The sequence below is a fragment of the Giraffa tippelskirchi genome, chromosome 7 (genome assembly GCF_054371585.1).
Source record: "Giraffa tippelskirchi isolate mGirTip1 chromosome 7, T2T-mGirTip1v1.2.pri, whole genome shotgun sequence".
Taxonomy (NCBI): Eukaryota; Metazoa; Chordata; class Mammalia; order Artiodactyla; family Giraffidae; genus Giraffa; species Giraffa tippelskirchi.
The window spans coordinates 68,890,617-68,912,746 of record NC_137281.1 but is presented as its reverse complement, the minus strand read 5'-3'; the positions used below and the strand labels follow the sequence as shown (position 1 = coordinate 68,912,746).

General features: G+C 39.6%; 1 protein-coding gene across 9 annotated transcripts in view; it reads right to left on the bottom strand.

The window, feature by feature from the left end:
* Nucleotides 1-22,130, bottom strand: part of EPB41L4A (erythrocyte membrane protein band 4.1 like 4A) — a 279,429-nt gene that overhangs the window by 69,335 nt on the left and 187,964 nt on the right. For all 9 annotated transcript variants that reach the window (XM_081505741.1, XM_081505745.1, XM_081505742.1 and 6 more), the window contains 3 exons: nt 12,545-12,636; nt 11,191-11,268; nt 4,975-5,096 (listed from right to left, as the gene is read on the bottom strand). In XM_081505741.1, coding sequence (XP_081361867.1) covers nt 4,975-5,096; nt 11,191-11,268; nt 12,545-12,636 — 292 coding nt within the window. The remainder of the gene's footprint in view (nt 1-4,974; nt 5,097-11,190; nt 11,269-12,544; nt 12,637-22,130) is intronic.

The following is a 22,130-nucleotide window of genomic DNA, read 5'->3' as shown; positions in this document are numbered from 1 at the left end:
AAAGTTTTATTTTAGAGAGAATACCAGAATTCAATTTATGAAAATTCATAGCTGGTCTTAAAGAGTTTTCTTTTTTTTTTTTAAATCTATCTTCCCTTTAAACCACAGCTCCATTTTTGTGAAACACAGTACAATCTAATAAAATAAATGTTCTCTATGCTTTAAAATAAGCTTTCTACCATTTTAATTGTCAAACTTTTCAAATTAAAATTAAAGCAATTGTGACAAGAATTAAGGTAATACTTCTGCTTTTCTTTGGTTAGTTAAAAGAATAATAATAAAAAACCTACTGTTTTGAGCAATTGTTCCTTTCCTGCCCAGCCACCCATGAATGAGTCTCAGGAACAGGGAGCTTTGGAGGAGGAGGCAGCTCTGGAGCTGGGAGTATGGGAATCAGAAGTGACAGGCCTGGGGGAGCTGCCTGGCGCAGTAGAGAAGGCTTGGTAGGGAAGGAGGTGGAGGCTGGAGGGCTGGGTGACCTAGTGACCTGCAGGCCACCCCCTCACAGAAGTCTCCCCTCCACCCCTCTCAGCAGCAGAGCCTTAAAGGGCAGGCTTGACTCTCAGCATAGGAGGCTTCCAGCTCACCCATGACTTCTCCCCTCTCTACACACAGGGACCCAGATTCACACAGAATTGCCCTGCTTCAAGGGACCTGGTGGAGAGGATAAGGAGCAGAAAGTGACTGATAAACGTGAAGACAAGAGCGCCCTCTTCAAATGTTCTGCTCCAAGTCCAAACCCCACCATGACCTTAGATACCGGGTCTCGACCAGCTGGGTTCAACTGAGGCTCAAAGCAGAGTACATTTGAATTCGAGGAAAAAGAATATACAACATTCAAAAACACATACAACAACATCATCCCTGCCCCCACCATAGTCTTCATTTGAGAATGGCAGCAACTAAAGTAACACTGCATCACTGGCATCGCTAAATGGTCCTTCTCTACCCAGATAATCACGGTCTCAAGGGCAGGGTCACCTCCGGGTTCCCAGAACACATCACAGTTTTGCAGCATATAAGCTTGAAAAGCAAAACTGATAAGTGCATACAGTTAAAGTCTTAGTTTTTAAACACAGCATTGTATGGCTCTTTTTTTTTTTTTATTTGAATGGGCTCCCCTTGTGGCTCAGCTGGTGAAAAATCTGCCTGCAATGTGGGAGACCTGGGTTTGATCCCTGGGTTGGGAAGATCTCCTGGAGAAGGGAAAGGCTACCCACTCCAGTATTCTGGCCTGGAGAATTCCATGGACTGGATAGTCAGTCCATGGGGTCGCAAAGAGTCGGACAAGACTGAGTGACTTTCACTTTCTTTTAATAAAAAGATACCACTGTTAAAAAATTAGCATGAATACTTAGAGATATCACTTCAAAGATATTCACTTTAGTTATATTTATATTCTTCAAGTTTTGAAACAGCTTAAATATCCAAAAACTAAATACTAATTGAATAAATCATGTCACGTCTATGCATCTATGTAGCAGAAAATCATAGGGACATTAAAATGGTGCTGTGTAAGAACACTTAAAACTTGTTAGAACATTTTCATGAAACAGTATTAAATAAAAAGTAGGTTGTAAAACACTTCTATATCATTTTTGCAGAAAAGATATACAAATGACCAGAAGGCTATATAAAATAGTGTCAGCACTAGCAGATGCTGATGCTGGGAAAGATGGAAGCCAAAAGGAGAAGAGTGGAGCACAGGATGAGATGGTTAGACAGTATCACTGACTCAACGGACATGGATTTGAGCAAACTCCAGGAGATAGTAGAGGACAAAGGAGACTGGTTTCCTACAGTCCATGGGGTCGCAAAGAGTCGGACACGACTTAGTGATTGAACATTCAGAGAATGGAACTGAATATGAAAGATTTTTTTTGAACAGGGAGGTTTGGAGGTTCCTACATTTTCTAAAGCAAGCATGCTACTTTTATAATAATAAAAGCACAAGTGCAACATTTTAAAGAGATTCTTGGCCTGACATTGAGAGGCTGTCCTAGAGCACTCTGGGCTGTTCATGGCCACCTCCTCAGCCCCCAGCCCAGCTCCTGCCCCTCCTCAGTCGCTAAGTCCTGTCTGACTCTTTTATGACCCCATGGAGTATAGCCTGACAGGCTCTGCTATCCATGGGATTTCCCAGGCAAGGATACTGGAGCGGGTTGCCATTTCCTTCTCCAGGGGATCTTCCCCACCCAGGGATCAAACCCCGCCTCTGCTTGGCAGGCGGATTCTTCACCGCTGAGCCTGGGAAGCCCTCAGCCTAGAAGGAATGTGTTTTAATGCAACACTGCGGGGGAAGGGATAAAAAATGAGGGCTCAGTGCAGTTTCAGGCAGGTTTCTGAAAACTGCATTTGGCTGGATTCTACATAAGCCAGCAAAGAAACAAACAAAACCTCTGTCCCTAAAATAATCAGCTTTTGGAAGTTAGGCTTACAAGGAGAGACAGACAGACAGACAGAGTGCTATACAGGCAGATATTTTTCCAAGAGCGCATGAGGAGAGGAAAAGGAGCAACCTGAGCAGTTTTGTGGAAAAAACAAGTGTGATTCCAGTATCTCAAGTGGAACGAAATGTTGATTTGACACAAGGAATGCTTTTGATATTCTCAGTCGGTCTCAGAATAATTTCATGAGGCCTGGTGTTTCAGAAATACAAGATGATTTGAAAGTTTGCTTATCAATTATACCACGCTGCACTTGATCCAAAGGATTAACACTGATCAGATACAAAAACAATCACAAAATATTAAGATAAAGATATTAAATTTCAAGGCCAGAATTTCTGTCCTAAGTCACCTGCTTATTATGTAATCTTGGCTAAATTACCTTTGTAATTTTAGTTTCCTCAATAGCTAAATGGGGATAATGATATTACTTATGTGGCACGGTAATCTATTGTAAAATTAAATCATGTCTAATTTGTGCCACTGTAGAACCATCAGAAAGCATTTAATTTCCGCTCAGCCCAGTGAGAGGAGGGGACCTACAATCAGATTTAATTTCACTCTAGAAACTCTAAATAAGTCAGGTGACATTCTCACAGCCAGCAGCAGTGGAGCAAACTCAAACATGTTCCTCATAGGCTTGGTATGAGGATTAAAAGAAACAACGGCTGTCATAATGCTTTGCCAGCTGTCATAATGCTTTGGCAGCTGTCATGCAATGTTCCGATGTTAATTACTGTTATTAAAAATTCCATTCATTTCATACAATATGGCAAAAAGACCCAGGAGATCTGGGCTCTCATCCCAGCCTCACTCCTGTCTAGCTACTGGGACCATGTCTTTCTCATCTGTAAAATGGAAACACAGACTTTGCCATGCCCTCCCTTCCAGGATTACTGTGAGGCCCAAGTGAAATAATATATGTGAAAAGCCTGTGGAGAGTGTTAGACAAGCGTGATCTGTAAGAAACCACAAACCAAAGTCAGTACTATCACTTTAGAGTAAAATCTGTGAGCTCTGAGCATTGAACATAGGTTAAAACTGATGGATTAGGTGGCTTTATTAAAGAACTGGTGTGCATTAAAAACAAAAAACCTGAATAACCCAATGTACATCAACAGTAGAATGGATAAGGAAGCTGTCGTACAACAGAAAACTCACTGAAAGAAAAATGAATGCACTTTAAAAGAACATCCTCCTTGATTCATTTATATTACGCTTTAAAAACATGCAAAATAAACTACTTTGTTCAGAGAAGGCTACATAAGCAGTAAAATTATAGTGAAAAGTAAGGAAATAATTATCACAAAGTCAGATGGGGGTTTTCGCTGGTTGGGACAAGAGGAGGTGGTGAGGATGTGATCAAGCAAATAGCAGGGACTTCTGGGGCTACAGGCTATGTTAAATTGTGTGTGTGTGTGTGTGTGTCTGTGCACACGTGTACGCATATATATTTATATTTATATTTATATTTATATATATATATATATATATATATATATATATATACACACATACGTGGGGATTCCCTGGTAGCTCATCTGGTAAAGAATCCATCTGCAATGCAGGAGATCCCAGTTCTATTACTGGGTTGGGAAGATCCCCTGGAGAAGGAATAGGCCACCCACTCGAGTAGTCTTGGGCTTCCCTTGTGGCTCAGCTGGTAAAGAATCTGCCTACAATGCAGGAGACCTGGGTTTGATCCGTGGGTTGGGAAGATCCCCTGGAGAAGGGAACAGCTACCCACTCTAGCATTCTGGCCTGGAGAATTCCATGGACTATATAGTCTATGGGGTCGCAAAGAGTCGGACACAACTGAGTGATTTTCAGTTTCACACACATATGTATGTGTAATGCTCAGTCGTGTCCGACTCTTTGCGACCCCATGGACTGCAGCCTGCCAGGCCCCTCTGTCCATGGAATTTTCCAAGCTAGAATACTGGAATAGGTTGCTATTTCCTCCTCCAAGGGATCTTCCTGACCCAAGGACAGAACCCGTATCTCCTGAGTCTCCTGCCTTGGCAGGTGGATTCTTGACCACTGAACTACCTGGGAAGCCCTCATACATACACATTTATGTTTATGTGCATAGGTATATATGTTTGTATATTTTATGCACTTTATTATACTGCACAATGAAACAAAGACCAACAACAATAAAAAACCAATTAAATTGTTCACAGACTGTTACGCCAGCAGTATTCTTAATGAATTTTGCTAAGACTTTGTTTTAATTCTCATCTCAGCTACACCAAACTAAGAGATTGTTCAGTTGTGATTTTATTTAACCCCTTCAAAAAATGAATTATCAAGTATAGTCATTAAGCAAGTTACAGTGATTCAAGTTGATTATCTGTCAACTTACAAATAATTTCTGATTGCTTGGACATTTTCTGGGTCAAATTGAAAACTCTAGTCTTAACAGTTAAAACCTTTCAAGGCTAGTCACCACTTAAGTATATGTCATACCAACAGCCTAAAGGGAAATGCAAGGTTACACTGATGAGTTGAGGGCTCTGTGACTTACCAGCTGGCTGTGTTTGTGCTATTCTCTTAGGGTAAGTCTTGCTTCGACTTCTTGACACATTCTGATCGGGCCGGGGAAGTTGAATAGAAAGATCTCGACTCATCTGTAGTGCTGTCCTGCCACTTGAAAATACAACATTTTGAGTAACACAGGTAAGACCACACAGCCACAAAATTAAAGCACAGCTCATAAAGAATATCTGCAGTGTATGGAGAGAAAGAAAAAAAAAAACAAACAAACACAGACTCACGTAGATTATATAGGACCTTCAAATGATTCTCATTGCAATGTTAAGCAAGGAAGTAACAAAGTCCAACAGGAAAGATTTAGGCGAGATATAAGTGCCAACTGAAGAATGTCACCCGTCATCTGGTTGTGCAAGAATGAAGCCACGAGCCACTTAAGTTGCTGACCTTCAACATACTCTGAAAGGGGCTGGGGACAGAGATTGGGACTGAGGCACTCTGTGCTCTGGGAAAAGTGGCAAAACAGGCCTTCAGATAGACGTTTTCAGGAGAATATTTTATGAACTTGATTTCTTGCATCTTCTCATACCTAGAAAAGCACTAAAATCATTAATGGAGACATCTGCTCCTCGTGACTAGCAGCAACCTTCTACAGAGATGTGTGTTTGATTGCACACATTCCCTGAGGAGCAGGTCCTCAGAGCTATCTGAAAGACCATCTCTCAGCCTCCAAGCCTCTCTCCACAAGCACCAAATAAAGCTGGACTCACAGCTCTCATGTTGCGCTTTTTTTTCCCCTCAGCTGACATAAGGAAGATTTTTTAAGAGAGAGAACCAAGAAAGACAGAATTTATTAAAGGAGGAATTAGGTTTGGATTTAAGTAGAATGATAGGCTGGAAACTGAGGATGCTGATGTTGTCAGCTCTACAACTAAATAATAAAACTGTGCTGGGCTGAAGTACTGAGGGCAAAGATCCTACATGAATCGACACGTCCTCGTGCTGTTCTTACAAGGCACGTCGGAGAGCCTCTCCCGCTGGGCCACTTGGTGAGACTGTACTCTGAACCCTGTGACACAATCAGCCACTGATGCTGCCCACCGACCTGTGCCAGCAAGCACCCCGGAAGATTGAGGGCAGCCAGGATACCCTGGCGCAGCACTCCTTACTCATGAGTCTATGAGGAGGCAACAGTGTGAGCTTTCCCTGGGGGTAAACCAAACTTCTCAAGGAATCATGTAATTTAATTTGCTGAATTTTAGTCAATGCTCATTCTACTAAAAATTTATTCCACAGCTTCTGAATTTGAACCAATAAATGACTCTTGGATTTCAAGGAAATTAGGTACAGAGAAAATGCATTTCTAAGTGACTACTTTGAGTCACTGTAAGAAGCGCCATCTAATGGCAAAAAAGTCTTTTAATGACCTCAACCTATTTATTCTACATTTACAGGATACATGGCAACCCACTCCAGTATTCTTGCCTGGAGAATTCCAGGGACAAAGGAGCCTGGTGGGCTGCTGTCTATGGGGTCGCACAGAGTCGGACACGACTAAAGCGACTTAGCAGCAGCAGCACAGGATACATATTGGTGGATCTCTCCCCAAAAGAGATCAAATGAGATTGAAAAAAGCCAAATTTACCTCCTACATACTTCTGTGAAAACTTCCCCTCCTTACTACCCCATTCATTTTTATAAGAAATAGAAGCCTGAAACATTCGTAACCAGCAATTTCTCACCAGGCTAACTGGGGATTTGACTTACTATGTGGAATTAAAATGACAGTTTCTATCCATGAGTGTATATACTTCACATTCAAGACTTCATGAAAACCAGGGGGAGGGCAGGGCAGGAGGGTGGGGGGCAAAGAGTGAGAGGTTTGCTTTCACTTGAAATTTAACTATATTTCCCCTTATATATAATGAAAATGTATTATACAGAAATCTAATAATGTTATTTGATAAGAAAATTATCCTTTATCAACTTTCATTTTGCTGTTTTTACATATTAATATATTGTTAATAAGAAGCTCTGGACACTGGGTTCAAATTCCAGCTATGTCATATCCTAGCTCTCTGACCCTAGGAAACATTACTCAAACTCTCTGTATCTCAGCTTCCTCATTACTAAAGCAACAATAATACCAATGACCACTTTATAGGCTTATTATGAATGTTAAGTATGAATGTTTCTAAATTTTCCAGAACAATGCCAAGCACATAAAAAATTACATAATTATTGACTAAATACAAGTAAATACATTTTAAAAAATTATTAATTTGAGAACTTTCAACAGTTTTAGCTATTCTAAAGGTAGTACATAAGGTAATACAAATAGAAACATCTCTCCCTTGAAAATCTTTTTAAAATTCTATATCGAGAGCAAAATTCCATTATTATAGATGATTTGGAGTATGAAGATAAGATCTCCTTGCAACAGACTTAATCTAAGACTTGGATAGTCGGTACTTCATTGCATGGAGGAAAAAATGTTTCCCCTAAAAACATAACCTAATATGTGGACTACTGAGGCATTTGATAATGAGATTTTACTTTATTATTCAATTTTCCCTCATGGCTTGTCTCTCAGGAATAAAGGAGAAATGAGAAAATCGTATCACAAGACTAATAAAACTGAAGCCCAGGGACATAAGCTGACCTGGCCCAGGCTGCACAGGACCCAGGACTGGAAGAAGCTTTGTATCCTCCAGCTGGTCAGGGTGGCACAGCCTTGCAGCCCAGGAGAAGGGACAGCGCACACAGCCATTTACTTTAAAGCTACTTTAAAGCCTGGTTCAAAGCACAGCTCTACCAGAAACGTGTGGTCTTCAGTAGATTATTCTTTTAATCTCCTAGAACCTCATTTTCCCCATCTGTATTTCTATTGTTCATATTATTTCCTAGCAGAAATACTCCTGTATGGTATTCTTAGTACTTCCTTGTAACAAAAAAGCTCAGGGCAAACGTAGAGATTTTCAGTGTTGGTATAAGCGTTCCTACACACCCAGACACTCTCCACAGTGACAGGATAGAGCTTCGTTCCCGTGTCACCCACTTGCCCGCCCCTCGCCCTGTGGCACACATACTCCCATTCCACGCTGGGAGGCCCTGCCAGCAGCCCTGCTTCAGCTCCAAAGTGAGGCTACAAACAACCATTGGTTGGGTGGAGGGAAGAAAGCAAGACACTTGTGTTCAAATCTCAACTCTGCTGCTTACTAGCTAAAGGTCTTGAGTTCAATTACCTTAGACTTGCGGGGGGGCGCAAAATCTTGTCTATACAAATGAGGATAAGTCCCCTTTGATGGGTCATTGAATGTATTTAATAAAGTAACACACATGAAAGCACTTGACACAGAGTAAGTTCTCAGGAGAACTTGGTCTCTTTCACACTTCAAGAAATGTGGCAAGAAGGTTATCAGGGTTCTGGGTGGCGGGGGGTGGTTCTCAGGTCTAAGTCTCATTTCTAGAGTATAAGTTCTACACAACTCATTCATTCATCCAAACCAGGAGTCCTCTACAAACTTAACAACAGGTAGAGGCAAGATTAGTTTTTAAGGGGCTCAGAGAAAGAGAGAGCAGTGTATAACAAAATATTTAACCAAAGACTTAATCAGTCTCTATTTCAGATTACTGGTACCTGATAATAAAGCAATAAATGACTTTGACTGTCAGATTTCAGCTCAATCTTTTCCCAAAAATTTAATTTTGAACTTCTGAAAGGATTGCCTGTCACATACCACTAAAATTAAGTTTTCCCCTCTAAAGTAATGACTAGTTTTTCTCAAAGATGTTGGAATCTCCTTGGTATTCTGCAAGCCCTAAGATGCAAAAGAGAAAGTAAAGACTAGAACTCTGTCTTTCTCTATAATACACTCCTACACACACATACTCCACTGTAAGCACACGTAGAGTTACACACACAGACAACCACACTCACACACCACAGCCACTGGCTATGCGGTTCACTATCCCCCATGCTCTGAAAGCCTACAGGGTAAAGGACGGAGCTTTCTGTTTCCAGAGTTCTTCCTTCATTCCAGGATGTCTCCAGAACGTCTCAAAATAAAGGAACAGGCATACGATGTTTTTTTAAAGATTGGCTGTTATTACTTTTGACAATTAACAGTCATGTACTGGTGACCACCAAGTAGTCAGAGACCCATCCCTGCCTAAGCCTGGCTCTGGGTAGTGGGATGAAACATCCTTCTTCCAGGAATTGCACAATGTTAGTGCCTCCCACATACAGACACTGAGACTTGAATTTCATTAAGATTTACTAAGCAGTTAACACCAGACACAAAATTAGAACAGATTTAGCAGAGCTTCCAATTTGCAAAGGTCACCTTTAATTACTTTTGTGGAAGAAATTATATTTAATATGCAAAATCCAATAACTTCCTATTAGTAATTCCCAGAGCGACAGCATTTGCATTTCAATAAATTTGAAAAATCAGGTATGGTAAATTTGTGGAAACCAGCTACAGTGTATGTTAAACAGCATAATTACAACTTTAACATGGTGAATATTAAGACAGATGCTTTTTCACTAGCTTCATTTCAGTGACAAAGAGACAGGTTTACACATTCACTCTATAACCCTTGAAATGTGTTACGTCTCAATGGGAAGAACAGCCAAACACTGACTATGAGCTGTTTTCCTTAATAGAAAAGTAAATACTCTCTCCTTAAATTCCTGTAATTATATCACTATCTAGGGAAAAACCTTCATAACTTAAAGTTTAAATTTTTAGATTTCAATAAATATTTTCCTACAAATACCAAGAATATCTATAATATAATAATACTTAAGTGTTAAGTCAGCGAATGAGAAAACATCCAAGTGAATATGTAAAAATTAATGCACTGAACATTTAATATTAATCACTCCTTTATTGATTATCCCTGGTTTCAAAGCAAGATAAAAAAAAAATGGTTCATAAAAGAAAGGAATTAAAATCTGGCATATTATTATCTGGCAAACACTTGACCCAGTTTGATTTTCAAATCTCCTAAGCAAGCATTTCACTTGGAGATGTCTCAAATGGACTGACAGAACAGTGTCCTGCCTCCCAAGTCCCATTTCTGCACCCTGCTTGGGTTTTATAGGGCCTGGGACCGTCTCACTGCCTGAATAATATAGCTCTCTGAAGGCAGAGGTGTTAGTTGCTCAGTCGTGTCTGACTCTGTGACCCCATGGACTGTAGCCCGTCAGTCTACAGTCTCTGTCCATGGGATTCTCCAGGCAAGAATACTGGAGTGGGTAGCCAATTCCTCCTCCAGGGGATCTTCCCAACCCAGTTATCGAACCCAGGTCTCCCACATTGCAGGCAGATTCCTTACGTCTGAGCCACTAGGGAAGCCAAAGACAAAGATGGTAAAATCTTATCCTTTGTATTTCTGGGCACCTGTTATCCTGCCTTCGACATCACAGGCTCTCCAGTTAATAGAATGAATTGAAACAAAACAAATTCTTTTTCAAAACATAGAAATTTTCCATTTTCACAAGCACCTGCCTGGCTGCTTGACAATTAGGCTTTCCCTGCAACATGCAACAGTCTGACTAACCATTAAAGACACGGCTCTGTCTGGAGTTACACTGCCAGACAGTGGGCCCAACTTCAACGCTTCCCGGCTAGTTTCTCTGAAAAGTGACTTGTCTCTGAGCCTCAGTTTCCTCACATAGTATGAGGACAACGTTAATAAGACTGCAATGATTAAATGAAGCAATAAATGGGATACATTTAGCACAATACATGGCACTTCGTACTGTTCCATAAAGTTAACATATACTTGCTAGCATTACTATATTGTAGGCATTATACTACAGAAAACATTTGACCCATGATATACAGATTGTATTACAACAGAGAATCAACTGAATATCCTAAGAATACCAATAAACTACTATTCAGAATATCTACTTTGTTTGATAATCACAACATAATTGGATATAACTGATAATTGGATCCAAATTAATTTCTGAAGACACTAAGCTCTATACATTCTCAAAACTCTACACTTAATCAAGCTAATGTACTCTTTAAATAATCATTTAACCTAGAAAATCATTTTTTATCAAGAAAGTTTAATAAACTGTTATTGCCTATCAAAATCATTGGCACTGTGAAAAAAATCAGAAAAAAATTAGATCACAAACTTTAATATGCATGCATGCATCTGGATGGTTAGATTAAATATATATTCATACACACATCCACACACCCCAGAGGAAAAAAATGCCATTTACCTATACCGGTGCTTATAACTCATGGATCCAAACTTGCTGAGTTTTCTTGACAATGAATTTGATTCATTTTCTGGCATTCTAATGAATTTTTAAAAGAAAATTAGAAAAAGACTTACAAGTATACTTATGTAACACTTGAGCAAAAAACTACATAGAAATATGTAATAGTGCAATACTGCTTAACACATAGCTGAAATAGTTTACTCAGTCTACATATTGGCAAAAAATAATAATTGATTATTTTAAAGCTAATACTTGGAACAACAACCACATTCTAGTATTTTGTACAAATATAATATCAAAATACTCATACTTCCTGAAGACTATTAAATATATTGTCACTCTTACAAGGAAGCTTTTGTTGTGAATAAATTTAATTTCTCTACTTAAATTCTCTTGGGAACTTTGTCACTATGTTGATTAACCCAAGCCAAGGTTCTCATGGCAGTTAATCATATCTAATGTTATGGTTCACTCTTCTTCGTACTTTCCATTCTATGGTACATTCAACACACAGCTCCAAGTGCAGTTTCTTGGCCCAGCCCCACTGATGGAGAGGTAATGTCCCAGACATTCTGGGCTACATCCCTTTCTGAATATAAACTCCTCAAAAGATGTGGATCATTTTATAATACTACTCCTCCAGCATCATACTATTTGGAAAAAATGTTCTGTGTAAATCAAAAAGGAAAAAGGGGAAGAATTAATCTAGTTCCAAATTTGAAAACCAAAAATAGTTTAATGTATAATATTACCTGATAAAATTTAATTTTATCTTTATACCATAAGAATGTGAAACAAACAGAATCCACACAACCCAATGGTCAGTTCTCTACCTGCACCTTAAGTGACCTCCCAGGAGCACACAAGGCAGATACCAGCTCCTCATTCATCACAACATGTGCCTCCCTTACTTCCCATTTCCCCACGCTCCTTTCTTCTACATGCTGGGAGGTTACCACAGTTCAGTCCCTTCCCTCTCTTTACTGTTTCCATAGGTGACCTTATCCCTTTGCCTTATCACCTACAAAATTTACATGACCCACCTGGGTCTTTTCTGTAAGCTTTGCATACCCAGCCACCCATTCCATATTTCCAGATTAGGCATTTCAATTTTCGTGTGTCCACAGAAGAACACTTAACTCCCACCAATACCAAAGCTATACTTTTACATAAACCTAAAAAAGCAATCATCCTTGATCCTTTCTTGTAGTATGAGCAAACAAAAAAAAATCTACATACATGTGCATGTAAAAAAGTTAATAAAAGAGAAACACTTCTAAATTTTTTCTAAGGATAGAATTCTTGTTATAAAAGCAAACACAATTTTCATTTATTAGGCAAAGGAACATACCTAAAAAATGTATGATATTCTACACTACACTTCCAAAGATGCTTGCAAGCAGTTTTACTTCGAGCTTCAAAAAAGAATGAGGTTTCACTGCACTAAGAGAGAAAAAAATGAGAGAATATAAATTACAGATCATAACATTTTTCAGATGACAGCCACCTTCTAGGTACCAAAAATTCAAGTAAGCAGAAAAATCATTGTTAATACATTAAAAAAAAAAAGAAGAAGAACAATTATATCTTGATAGAATTACAAAACGTAAGTTCCATGCAAATTTCAACACCATCACCTCGACTACCTTTTTCTACATCACCCTATGACTACAAATAATCAGAGTAATGGCACTGTAGCACTGAAAACTCTTCTGCCAACAATGCGCACCAGAACAGGAAAAATACTGACCACATGGAAATCAACTGCCCCCAAAAAAGAAGACACTCATAAATCCAGTTCTTAACTGTATTTTTTTCAGGGATGTACAGGCCACACTTAGATGAACGAATCTCAAGAGGGGCTGCTAGGAGGGGTGATACCATCACAGCAGTGTAATCTGGGCAAGTTACTGAGTTTCTCCATTTTGCATCAAGCTATTCAGTTCAGTTCAGTCGCTCAGTCATGTCCGACTCTTTGCAACCCCATGAATTGCAGCACGCCAGGCCTCTCTGTCCATCACCAACTCCCAGAGTCTACCCAAACCCATTCCATCAAGTTGGTGATGCCATCCAACCATCTCATCCTCTGTCGTCCCCTTCTCTTCCTGCCCCCAATCCCACCCAGCATTAGGGTATTTTCCAATGAGTCAACTCTTCGCATGAGGTGGCCAAAGTATTGGAGTTTCAGCTTCAACATCAGTCCTTCCAATGAACACCCAGGATTGATCTCTTTTAGGATGGATTGATTGGATCTCCTTGCAGTCCAAGGGATTCTCAAGAGTACCTCTGAGCCACCAGGGAAGTCTCTTCTCCAACACCACAACTCAAAAGCAGCAATTCTGCAGCGCTCAGCTTTCTTCACCATCCAACTCTCACATCCATACATGACCACTGGAAAAACCATAGCCTTGACTAGACGGACTTTTGTTGGCAAAGTAATGTCTCTGCTTTTAAATATGCTATCTAGGTTGGCCATAACCTTCCTTCCAAGGAGTAAGCGTGTTTTAATTTCATGGCTGAAATCACCATCTGCAGTGATTTTGGAGCCCCAAAAAATAAAGTCTGACATTGTTTCCACTGTTTCCCCATCTATCTCCCATGAAGTGATGGGACCAGATGCCATGATCTTAGTTTTCTGAACGTTGAGCTTTAAGCCAACTTTTTCACTCTCCTCTTTCACTTTCATCAAGAGGCTCTTTAGTTCTTCTTCACTTTCTGCCATTAAGGGTGGTGTCATCTGCATATCTGAGGTTATTAATATTTCTCCCGGCAATCTTGATTCCAGCTTGTGTTTTTTCCAGCCCAGTGTTTCTCATGATGTACTCTGCATATAAGTTAAATAAGCAGGGTGACAATATACAGCCTTGACATACTCCTTTTCCTATTTGGAACCAGTCTGTTGTTCTATTTCCAGTTCTAACTGTTGCTTCCTGACCTGCATACAGGTTTCTCAAGAGACAGATCAGATGGTCTGGTATTCCCATCTCTTTCAGAATTTTCCACAGTTTATTGTGATCCACACAGTCAAAGGCTTTGGCATAGTCAATAAAGCAGAAATAGATGTTTTTCTGGAACTCTCTTGCTTTTTCGATGATCCAGCAGATATTGGCAATTTGATCTCTGGTTCCTCTGCCTCTTCTAAAACCAGCTTGAACATCTGGAAGTTCACAGTTCACGTATTGCTGAAGCATGGCTTGGAGAATTTTGAGCATTACTTTACTAGCATGTGAGATGAGTGCAATTATGTGGCAGTCTGAGCATTCTTTGGCATTGCCTTTCTTTGGGATTGGAATGAAAACTAACCTTTTCCAGTCCTGTGGCCACTGCTGAGTTTTCCAAATTTGCTGGCATATTGAGTGCAGCACTTTCACAGCATCACCTTTGAGGATCTGAAATAGCTCAACTGGAATTCCATCACCTCCACTAGCTTTGTTTGTAGTGATGCTTTCTAAGGCCCACTTGACTTCACATTCCAGGATGTCTGGCTCTAGGTGAGTGATCACACCATCGTGATTATCTGGGTCGTGAAGATCTTTTTTGTACAGTTCTTCTGTGTATTCTTGCCACCTCTTCTTAATATCTTCTGCTTCTATTAGGTCCATACCATTTCTGTCCTTTATCAAGCTATTGGGTGAAAGAAATTAAATGACATGACAGATGCAAATTGCCATATACTAAGTATGCAATTAATTTTAACAATTATTTTAATCTGGTAGTTCCTTATCTATTTTATACATATACAATATCTATTTTATACACATACAATATCTATTTTATACTTATATATTTTAATATATAAGAAACAGAGGCAATATTAGATGTAATTTGAATTATACAGGAAAAGATACTATTTTTTTAAGTGACTTAATAGAAAACCAAGCAAAATACAGTATCCATACTAAAATAATAATAAACCACAAGCTCTGTGAAGTTACATAATTGCTAATTTAATTTCAAATAAAAATCAAACTCAAGTCACAAATGCAGAAATGCCTGTGGAATAAGGTTTCCATGGATGCATAAGCACAAAATTGTCAATGCAGAGGAATAATTGAAATGATTCCTCCCCCTTCACACATCCTTTTAGCAAGGACAGAACATTTATATGCAGGAAATTTCTCCCAAGTCCATCTAGAATGAGGCTGCTCAGTTTAGGAGTTTATTTGGAAAATGAAATGGTATGATGGAAACAGAGCCAATATATGCATGTTACAGCAAGACAACCTGTAATTCCAGACTTCATGAGGTGGAGGAAGAAACTTAAGGCAAGTCTAGGTTTCTGAGCTGGGCGCAGCAAAGTACTAAAATATAGCAAGTGGAAAAAACTGGGGGTTTGGATGGTAGAAGAATGGACAATAGCTCGCGCTATTTTGATTTTGAGGCGCCCATAGAATTGGGAACTCCACACACCTAGTGGGCCAGTAAATATGCAAGGGCAGAGCTGAGGAGAGAGGTCGTGTCTGCTGGTATAGACGATTTTCCCCGAGAATCTAAAACAGTTTGCTCAGGGAGAGAGCACAGATAATGATGGGATCACAGTAAAGATGCTCATGAAGGTGGAGTGAGAAAAGTCAACATGGACCAGGAGGCAATGGTGTCAGAGAGGCTGGGGGAGAGGGCAAGTCTCAAGTGACCCAGAAAGGTCACAGGGTTTGAAAAGAGGTCACTGCATTTCACGGGGAGAAATCTTCAGTGGTTTTCATGAAAGGGGTAACGATTTAAAAATTAGAGATGAGTAAGAAAAGGCAATGAATTCAGAACACGTCTTCCTCAAAAACAAAAGAAACCAGAGGGGAGGGTTGGAAGACGGGGCGCACAGGAAATCACAGAAGATCCTTGGAGGCAGGAGGGAGACCAAGCGTCCTGTCAGGAGATGGGGATGCTTAGAGGGGAGTTTTTCTTCTTTCACTTTTCCTTTTTAAATACATACACATGGTAAAAACACCAAAAGTTACCGAAGTGGTTACACAATGAGAACTAAACCTCCCTCTCACCACTGTTCCCAATTCCCCTCCCCAGAGGCAACCACTATTAATAGTTTCTTATATAACATGCCATTGTTTTGAGGCCACTGGATTATCCAATATATAATGCACAGGTCTTAATTTTAAGGTAATTTGTTTCTGGCTGTGTATCAGGATAAATAAGATAAGTCAGTACATGGGACTTCCCTGGTGGTCCAGTGGTTAAGCCTCTGTGCTTCCACTGCAGGAGGCATGGGTTCTATCCCCAGTTGGGGAAGTAAGATGCAGCACGGCTTGTCAAAAAAAAAAACAAAAAAAACCCAGCCAGTATAGGACAGGTTCCCCCTGGTGGTTTAATCGCTAAGTCATGTCCAACTCTTGCAACCCTGTGGACTGTAGCCTGCCAGGCTCCTCAGTCCATGGAATTCTCCAGGCAAGAATACTGGAGTGGGTTGCCATTTGCTTCTCCAGGGGATCTTCCCGACCCAGGGATTGAACCCAGGTCTCCAGCATTGCAGGCGGATTCTTTTCCAGCGGAGCTATCTGGGAAGCCCCAGGCTCCTCCTCCCCTCCCCCAACTACCACCTTCCTCAATATATGTGCCCATCTCTCTGTCAGCAACTGAAACACTAAGTGTACTAGGCAGGACCAACATGCTGGGCATCGTCACTGACAAGAAAGGGTGGCTGCTGGTGACAACTCTGTGACAGAGACACCTTCATGTTTTACCAAGAACATCCAAAAATAAGGTGGACTTGACATATTAAAGCAAGTTTTCACAAAGTGATTTAATTACATACATTACCTAGATTTCAAAAAATGCAGGAGAAAAAAAAACATTCAAACGCGAAAATAAAGTAAATCAAACTTTTCTTGGATTGGTATTCACTCTATTCTTTACATAAACATCTGCAGTCTTTTACTTTTCATATAGACACCTGGTCACAGGAAATCTAATATATTTTTTAAAACTACCATCACCTAATGATCCAACCAGAATTTAAGATCCAACCAGAACTGGGTTTTCCCAACTTTCCTTGGGTACAAATTTATTAAAGGAACAAAAGAGTTTCCCGCAGGCCGCCTAATTACTTCTGCCCCATGCAATGACAAGTATAAACTCATTCCCCCATTCATACAGGGCTTTAACACCAGCTGCCTGGATTTTGTCCCACTGCTAGCAGAATGTGGAGAAGGCAATGGCACCCCACTCCAGTACTGTTGCCTGGAAAATCCCATGGACAGAGGAGCCTGGTAGGCTGCAGTCCATGGGGTCGCTAGGAGTCGGACACGACTGAGCGACTTCACTTTCACTTTTCCCTTTCATGCACTGGAGAAGGAAATGGCAGCCCACTCCAGTATTCTTGCCTGGAGAATCCTAGGGACGGTGGAGCCTGGTGAGCTGCCATCTATGGGGTCGCACAGAGTCGGACACGACTGAAGCGACTTAGCAGCAGCAGCAGCAGCAGCAGCTAGCAGAATGATCCAAATACTAAAAGGTGAGTTGATATAAATAATTTTTTTTAAAAAGGAGCCAGGTATTCTGAATAAATTATATTTTTGCCACTTAAAATAACTGCTGACATGAATGTAAATGTCGTGATATTTAAATCTTTCTTTTTGAAACTTCCCTACCTGCTAAACCTTTTCCAAAAGGACATGGACAATTAGCACCTTTCCACTCGTTCATACAAAGACAAGTAGCTGCTTAACTTCAGAAGTTCATTCCAACCAATTGCTAAAATACTTTAGCTAAGAATCCAATGCATGCTTTTGGCAAAATTTTTCAAATACCTTCATAACTTCAGTCACTTCATGCCAGAAGCAAAGCTATGTCTCAATCTACTTGTTTTTATTTTATAAACAGACCAAGCTTAGTCACCTCTAACTCAGATGTGGGCTTCATCATACTGTGGATCTCTAAGTAAACGGGGCTCCAAGTCCCAATCCCATCATTGGTAAGAATTCAGGACCAGATCAAATGGATGAATTCCCAACCTAACTCCCTCTGTTCTTCTCACTCTTTTCCCATCTTTGCTGGCTGTTTCACTTTGCAACCTTGAAGAAATCAATCTGTTTTTAGCCTGACTTCTCTGAAGTGCCTTGAGTTTACTGACAGGGTCATTGAGGTGCGCACGCTGCAAGATGCACAGCAGTTAACCCTCCCTGGCTCCAGCTTCACACTGCCTCTCCCATGCCCAACAGCCTCGCCACACAAAGCCCTTACTCTAGCTGGTCCCTTGCTCCTGCCTTGGGAAGCAACCACAAGTGGACAGTTTGCCTTCCCCAGCTTCCCTAGAATTGTGGGGATAAACATCTTCTCAATCCTGTCATTACAGATTCATCCCATCTCCAAGGTCAACTGAAGTAACCTAAGGGACACTGCAAAGGTCAAATACTTAAAATAGATTAGTACTTCTAACAATGGTAAAATGCAAATCATTACATAAATATTGGAAAGGCCTACAGCAGAGAGGTTCCTTATCAATGATCCACAGAGACAGAGGAGAGGCTAAAAAGAAGTACAAAGATTACAAGATTACAGTATTACAGGATCTTTTTTAAACATTTGATTTCTACAAGATTTATATGTACTTGCCAATTGTGAACTTACTTTAGGCACCAGACGAAATAAAACTCAGGGGACTAATAGCAAATGACTGAAAGAACTTAATTACTGATAAAGCAAAGGAAGGCAAATGGTAGAATGGAAAAAACTTTATTCTTGAACTAAAAATAAACACCAAAGAAATATTACATAATTTTAAGTATTTTGAGAAATTTTATCTTTATAAATGGTAAGCCTAAATGTAAAGTTAAATTACGTTTGTGTATGTGAGCAGCGGGCACAATATTTTAATCACTTTCCCCATATTTTCTACTGCTTTCTCATTCCAAGTGCAAAGCCAGATAAAGAATTCAAGTAAGTTCTGCAATAAAAAAAAAACTATCAATCTTGCTATTAGTGGGAAAGGCAAGTTAGAAGGGAATTTGAAAACACTGAGTAAAATGTTACCTCGTTCTTTTAACGTTATCTTGTTTTTTCTTTACAGAGTGCTCTCTAAAAAGTGACTCATAAACATTAATGTCTCGTGATATTGGCATAAAAAGAGTTCTACAGTCAAGTAAGTTTGGGAAACACTGGGTTAAATGCTTAGACCTTTTAATGATCTAATTGTACACTGTGACTCTCCACGAGCTGCTAAGGTAGCCGGTCTTCCCCTGATTGATTTCAGCAAAAGCTTCATTTCTAGAACTCTGGCTTTTATACGCTACATATAAACACTCCTACACACACATCAGGTATTTTTAAAATTCTTTTTGAAATGCACGTAATATGGTTTGAATTAAAAATCACTGTGCACTGGAAGAATAACATTAATTTCCATTCCTACCTATATGTTGTATTTCACAATTAAAGAACAAAAACAGCAAAAATATTACAGAACTCTTTTGTCTGCTATATGGGTAATATTTCAAATTATACACTAAACATGAAAAACCTTTTTACCTCTTTTACAGACAAAGAAATTAATTGCTTAATGAATAATTGTTTATAACTCTTTCTAGTTCATAGAAATATATATTAAAGAATATGAAGGGATGTGTTAGATTGTGTTGCATCTCCCCTTTTTCCTTTTCCTCCCAAGAATTTAAATGAGAAAATAGGAGCCAAAACATTAGAGAATGTTTATATCATGTTTCAGTAAACTTTGAAAACTATTTTGTTGAGCTTATTCTTCTTCCCATTTGGAAAAATTCACAGATGCAAATCCAGGATTCCAGATGGCTTACTTTTGTTGTTGTTTTTACTCTATCTTTTCCTCATCTGTTCTTTAAAGAAACTGTAAAATTTCCTAAAATGTCAGCGTTTCTTTCTTATAGTTGCAGGTTTCATTTTTTCATGAATACTAATCCTTATTGCCAGTCTTACAAATGTTTGAAAGAATTTAACAACAAATGTTACTTAAGCTTGTTAAAATGAAGGCATATCTGGTACTATCTACTGATACTCTTAATGTAGAAAAATTTCATAGCAGAATGTAGACATTCCTTCCCAACAAATGGCTCACTTAATTATGGAGAAACATACATAGTGGCAAATGAAGCAAAGGAAACTCCATGGGCCTGAAAAAGACCTGAGCTTCCCTTCCTGTCGTGGCACAAGCTATTCACCTTTCAAGAACAAGTGCTGCCTGAGCCCTCTCCTGTGCAAAACTTTCAGTGCATGAGGGCAAGATACTTCCAACACAGAGACATGTACCAGGCGCTTGCTGTAAGTCCAACTTTGGACTGGGTTCGTTCACAGTACAACTTCACAACAACCCTATAAGACAGATTTTTATCATCCTCACTTCATAGATAAGAGAAAGGAGACTCAATGTTGTTCAGGAAATTGTCCAAAGTTAGACAAGTGAGAGTTCTGGGCTTACATTATGCTATTTGACCACAAGGTTAGTAGTCCATCACTGAATCTGAAAGACTCCAAGCCAAGCTGTCACACGGCCTCAGGATCCAAATGTTATCAATAGAGTCACATGTTTGAACATTTACAGGAAAATACAAATAGTTCAGGTTCACTCACACATTGCAGGTGAAATGTACAATGGCATAGAAACTGTGGGTAAAGCCTGGGGTATGGGAATGAGGCAACGCTTAATATTCACACATGTACTTAGCCTCTAACTAGGCATTCTCACTCCTGAGAACATACCCCAAAGACAGTCCTCCAACAATATAAAAATACATATGCACAAAGTTATTGACTAAAGGAAAAATAAATAATTGCAAACTATCAAGAACTATCAAATGACCCAGCATAAGAGATTGGTTGAGTAAACAATTTTACAGACACTCAATGGAGTAAATGCAGCTGTACAAGAAAATAAGAAACGTCTCGATGATCTGATATAGAGATTTCTAGGAGGTATTACTAAATGAAAGAAAAAGCACAAAACCACATACAGGGACTTCCTTGGTGGTCCAGTGGTTAAGAATCCACCATCCAAAGCAGGGGACACAGATCTGATCTCTGGTCAGGGAATTAAGACACCATATGCCATGAGGCGACTAAGCCTGGGTGCCACAACCAGAGAGAAAAAAAAAAAACCTGTCGATTTTAGTGGTGTGCACAAAGGAATCCTGACACTGCTTGAGAACGTAGTTTTAAGACCGAACAAACAAGTAAATGTGTTACTGTCGGGAGCCAAGGTTCTCACAGGCAAAGAAAGGCTATACAAATATGAAATGAAGAAAAGAAGAGCAAGCCCTGTGGGGCTGGATGGAGATTGGAGGTATGGTATGAATTTATGATTTCTAAAATATGTAGAAGCATGTTCATTTGAGCACATATGTATGAATGTTTGTATTTATATCAGTACATATATGTATATTCATGCATGTATTCCCTGGCATTGTCCACTAGAAAGTCCAGAAGCAAAGTCATCCCAGTAGCAATGACCACACTAACACCCAGGTCTTGACCCTTCCCCACTAAAAGGAACCAGGGATCTTTGGAGAAATGACTGATAACAGGGTAAATGCACGGTAGGTACAAGATGCACCTGAAATACCATGAGATGCCAAAAAAGGGAGAAAATGACCAAAACAATGGTAGGAGGCATGTCGAAAGGGCTCCCATTGGCCACACCTAGGACAATTACAATACCAAAATAGTTAGGTACAGTAGTACATTAGAAACCACTGGAAAAAATAGGAGTACGTCCATGCTGATAACAGAAACAAATACAAAAGAGAGAAGGTGAGGCTCTCACAGTGGAATGTCAAGGACTGACTGATAAATGTGGAGGATATATGTGTACATATATATATACACACACACACACACATAATTATGACTGATTGAAGTTGTACAGCAGAAAAAAACACAGCACTGTAAAGAAATTTTCCTCCAATTAAAAATAAAATATGGAGGCAGTGGGAGAGCTAGAAAATCAGCATTTTGCAAGCATC